General features: G+C 40.8%; 1 protein-coding gene across 1 annotated transcript; it reads right to left on the bottom strand.

Annotated features, from left to right (window-relative positions):
* Positions 1-822: 822 nt before the first annotated feature.
* LOC149259931 (uncharacterized) lies at positions 823-3,794 on the bottom strand. The gene is made up of 3 exons (XM_089455777.1): positions 3,672-3,794; positions 1,887-3,384; positions 823-1,784 (listed from the first exon to the last, which is right to left on the bottom strand). Exons 1-3 carry the CDS (start codon positions 3,753-3,755, stop codon positions 823-825), a joined length of 2,544 nt encoding a protein of 847 aa, XP_089311903.1. The 5' UTR covers positions 3,756-3,794.
* Positions 3,795-4,922: the final 1,128 nt, after the last annotated feature.

Genomic DNA, 4,922 nt, shown 5'->3' with positions numbered 1-4,922 from the left:
CAAGGAAAACCACACCACCTGGAAATACCCGCTGGTGGCCTATAAGAGGGCAAGCTTTCACTCCTATGAGATGCCTCTGGGTCTTGGAACATTAACATGTTTCCTCACATATGAGGAAGATGTGTTCTTAGCTGAGCATAAACAGTTTTCGGGCATACTTCAAGCCCAATAAATTATCTATTAAAATTATTTATTATAGATTTTTATATTTTAATTAAAAATAAATAAAAATATCAATATTATTTAATGCTTTTTTTTGTCAAGTGGTCTTAGTTCATCATGCTTCATGTGTGGCTTGAGAAATCACGACCCAAGGGAATTTAAGCAGTCAAAATCACCTGGGGATCACACCTGGCCTAGGTCACACCAACCCTTAACATGACTGTATTTTTACCCACAAAGTTTCAAACCGATGACCTTCACATTATGAAGTAACTTACCAAAACACCATATCACCATCTATTCTACACCCATAAGCTATTTATTTTAAATTTTATAATTAAATTTACCTTAAATTTATAATTAGGCCGATAGGCCTTCCTTTGAAAGGGACTTTCGTCGTCCCTTTGTTTCTCAAGCTGACACGCGGCGTCAAGAATATCACGGGCATAACCGCAGAGCAAGCTGACACGCGGCGTCAAGAATATCGCGGGCATAACCGCACCACGAAGTTCCGGAGCGACTTGGTATTGAATTCGTAGCTCGCAGCCTTCCTCTGCATTTTCCACAGCTCCCCATCAGTGTTGAAGATCCCCTTGCCCAGGAAATCGTGGAGAAAGAAACTGAAGCGTTCTCCCGTGGGGTAATTCTGAAAATTGGCTCTCAGAATATGCTCCACATTAGAGGGATTCGCAGTGATAAAGCCTGGAACGCCTCCTGGGCGCTGGACCATACATGTGTGGGAAGGGATTCTGGAAAGAATATCCATTGTCCATTCCTCCATGACTTGCCAACTCCATTGGGAACGCTGTGAGATTTAGAAGAGGTTGTGTTCAAGAGAGAACCATGTATAACCTCCCCTGCTGTATTTATTTCTCCTGAATTCACTGAAAGAAGCGAAGGCGCAATAACTTGAGGCTTTTCCACTGAATCCAAGCTCATCCTCGTACCAAAAGAGTAGTGCCCATTTCCAACAGGTTGAGGGTCCTCCAGTAACATGGCTCTTTCCTGAAATAAGCTTCCTTGTGATGTCAGAGGGAGACCTACAGAGGTAGCACAGGAAGATGTCTGGATGGAATGAACAAATATAGGTCTTTGCAAAAATCCAGAACTTTGAGGCATTGAAAGAGGCCCCTCATTTAAGTTTCTCAAACTTGGCATTGAAACTCCTTCATTTTCAGCTCTCATTTCAGATGATATGATAGGTTTGTCAGCAGAATAAGTATCATTAGATATTAAAGTAACTCTGATACCATCTGTGTTCAAGGCATTAATTTCATTTGAAATTGTAGGTGCCTCGGGGATTTTGAAGTGATGAACAGTAGAGTGGCTCTCAAAAGACTTGGACGCCGTTGAACAAATATTAGTTTTATCTGTGATATGCTCTGTTGAATCTGATCCAGGATTCTTATTAAATGGCTTCAATGTTGCAGCAGCACCATTCTCAGAATCAGCACAGGATATGTCCATTTGCATAGATAAGTTGTGCCTCTGATTTTCTAAAGGTATGGATGATACTCTCTCCTTTAATGCATCCTTCACAGAAATAGGTTGTGCCTGTGAATTGCTTTGAGACCCAGTTCTTTTTCCCAGACAATCATCTGCATATATATCTGCATGTTCCCCTGAAAAACATGGATTTAATTCATATTTAATAGCTCCACAGAATTCAGTTGAACATTTATTTTGGCCAAGTGATTGATTGACAATAACTTCGTTGCCTATACCTTCAATTACAGCATCTTGTTGATCTAATGGTTGGTTACTCAGAGATTCTAATGAACGTGAGGCAGCACCTATCAAATCAACAGTTGTATGTTTAAGCATGCAATGTTGCATATTTTCATCAATGGCAACTGCTCCACCTGCACAGGACATCTGTGAAGCTTCACAAATAGTGGAAACTGTGGAATCAAGCTGAGCTTGAATTTCATTTGGCAGTTCAGCTCCGTCAGTCTTTGAAGAGGTTCCTAAACGGTTTGGCACATATTCACTGGCTGACATTGCTACTGACTGTAAATCAGGGCTTGCCCTTGGTTCCCCATCCAGAGAAGAGATTTCTGTTGCACAAAACTGTTGAGCTTTAAAGCTCACGCAATCCCCAAGCTTTATGCTATAAGCTCGATTGCTGGTGGATCCAGCATCATAAATAAACTCGTGAGATTCCCTGCTAGAATCGGGATTATGAGCTGTCTTCCAAACATCATCCTTAGTATCATCTTCAACGTTCATTGAGTCATGCATTATATGTGCAACTTTTTTCATTTTCTGTGAACTAAGGCTACCTTTAAAATGTCTCAGTCGTTTCAGTTCCATATTGGAAAACCCCAAGCCAGACCTTTTCAAAGATAATCCTGCAGCTGATTGTGTTGATTTTGATAGTTTTAAGGTCTTCAGATTTGAGAAACGTCTTTCTTGTGAAAAGTGCTCTTTTGATTTTATCCTTCTACCATGACTGTGCACTGATGATTGTGTTACATGTACAGATGAACCTGCCTTATTCTCCAAAAGCTTTGACGCTGCAACACTCCCAGATTTTTGAGAAATTAATGTTTTATCGACAGACAGCTGATCTGAGTCAGATGGATCCTGTCGTACTTTCTCAATTGAACTCTGATACAAAAAACTTACCTCTTGTTCACCTTGGCCCTTTTCTGAGGTAGGTGACTTTCTCAGGCTGACTGATGATTGGCCTCTTGTATCTGTGCATGCTGCCATCTTTTGGAAATTCAAGCTTGACAAGTTCTTCATCCTTTTGGAAGTATAAAACTCTTCAACTTCCACAGATGGAGTACAATTAATTCCCTGAACTTTTGTTGTCTGTTTTGCTCTATTTCTTTTTGATGGAATAATAAAAGGCGAATCATGTTCCTTATCAGATAAATGAGATATAGATCTTCGAGGTGACTCCTTCGATTCAACAACAGGTCCTTGAGAAAGTGTTAACCCCTCTAAATGACTCTTATCCTTGAGTTCCAACATATCCATTGGCACACCATGTTGCTCATTGCAATGCCGTTTTCCAAATCCTGCTAAACTCAATCTGACCAGCTTCTGCTTGAATTTCTTTGTTCTCAAACTTCCCTGTTTGTTTAAGCAAGTCCATGCAGATGCATTCACAGAACTTGGGAGTTTCTCCTCCATTGCAGTTTCATGTGTTTGAATTCGAGACTTGTGCTGGGGTATGCATTCATTTAGGCGATTAGCTGGTGAAGCTTTTGGAACCTGAAAAGACAAAAACTAACATCGTTTTAAATAAAATTAACTATCATATCATATACATTTACAGAACAAATGTTTTGGTGCCCACAATTTGTAGAAATAAATGAAACAGTGACCTTTCAAAAGGGATAGGCTCCTTAAAACATTTGCATGATTGTAACTAAGACACTGAGATTGGGATTAAAGGGAATGTAAAACCAGCAATGATGATACATGCTAGCGAACAGCCTTATTTCAATTCTACAATTTGTCGACATAAAATTATAAAGGCTGGAAATCAAATAGCATACCTTAACCTTTATGAGAGTATGAGAATGCGAACTTTGGCTTGCTCCTGTGAAATCACCCAAACTGGACCGTTTGTTTTTCCTCATGCCGTGTGGTTGGTCAAGCTTGACCTCAAAAGGTGGGCATTCCTTTGCTTTTCCTTCTGTAATAATGGTGGGCATTCATTTTGCTTTTCCTTCTGCAAAAGAGGCAGGCATTCCATTCTCATGTTCTGGGAATTCTCACGGTTACTTTCCTTCGGATCTATATAGCTAATATATTTTTTGGCCGCTCGGTAAAGAGATGTCCGAGGTTGCCTCCTTATATCACTGCCATTCCATTTAAAACTATCCAACTCTAAGGGATTAGCATCATCCAAGGCCAACTGTTCTGCAGTACTGTGTTCCAAATCCTCCAGTGTGCGAGTAGGAGCGACATATATCTGCCATTGAACGCTTCTTCCTTGCCTTCATTTTATGTTTTGTAAACTTGGAACTTACAGTTGTCAGTTTTCTCCTTATTTGGTTCGACAGCAAGACAGTGGTCCATGTGAGCATTTAACGCCGTGTTAGAAGTTGAGGAAAATGTTCTGCAGACTGGGCAGACGTTTATCAACATGCCGCCATCTGGTATGACGCTTCCGGAATTCGTAAAATCTTCAGTTCTTCAAGGTTCTGCTTTGCCTTGCTCGACGCTGTGCTCCCGCTTTCTGACTTCTTTCTGACCACGGTTTATTTCCTCCTGAGATTTTGTTTCAGATGTTGTTAACATCTTGTTTACTTGTTTATTGCATGGGGGTAATCCAGTTTTTACATCCGACGAAATCTCAGATGGTGGAACTCGCTTTCGCCGTTGTTTAAATGATATTTCTGAATTAGCGCGCTTAACCCTGAATTGCCCGTCTTTTTGTTGAGAAGGCCGATGAGTCTCGGTCTCGGAATCCTTGTATTCAGTCTTACCTGCAGTTTTGGGTTCCCCATCTCCCTCGTCTCCTATACACACGATTGGCCCTCGCCCTTTGCCCTTGCTTGTCTTCTCCTGTGAATTCCTCAACTTCTTCTGCTTTGTTTATGGTAACATCGCATCCATTTCCATTCCGTGTTACCTTTGCATCTTCCCTGCATGTTGTACCAGAAGCTTGGCCTTCTAAAGATACAGGTAAGCACTGCCATGGTGTCTCGCTTGTAATCCTTCCATTATTTATAAGGTCCGACTCTTTCCTTTCACCGTCTTCATTTTCATGTAGAGCAAAATCATTGTCATGGCCATGTTTT

The sequence above is a fragment of the Pinus tabuliformis genome, chromosome 6 (genome assembly GCF_031772625.1).
Source record: "Pinus tabuliformis cultivar Carrire ecotype Pingquan chromosome 6, CPIR1, whole genome shotgun sequence".
NCBI classification, from domain to species: Eukaryota; Viridiplantae; Streptophyta; class Pinopsida; order Pinales; family Pinaceae; genus Pinus; species Pinus tabuliformis.
The sequence above is the reverse complement of the archived record's forward strand: the minus strand, read 5'-3'. Positions and strand labels throughout refer to the sequence as shown.

What these genes read in the sequence shown, in the direction of transcription:
- LOC149259931 (XM_089455777.1), bottom strand. Translation starts at nt 3,755, where the DNA reads ATGAGGAAAAACAAACGGTCCAGTTTGGGTGATTTCACAGGAGCAAGC. An exon ending in ATACTCTCATAAAGGTTAAG is followed by an intron (nt 3,385 to 3,671) that starts GTATGCTATTTG and finishes TTGTCTTTTCAG; the next exon opens with GTTCCAAAAGCTTCACCAGC. An exon ending in ACAAGATGCTGTAATTGAAG is followed by an intron (nt 1,785 to 1,886) that starts GTATAGGCAACG and finishes CATGTTTTTCAG; the next exon opens with GGGAACATGCAGATATATAT.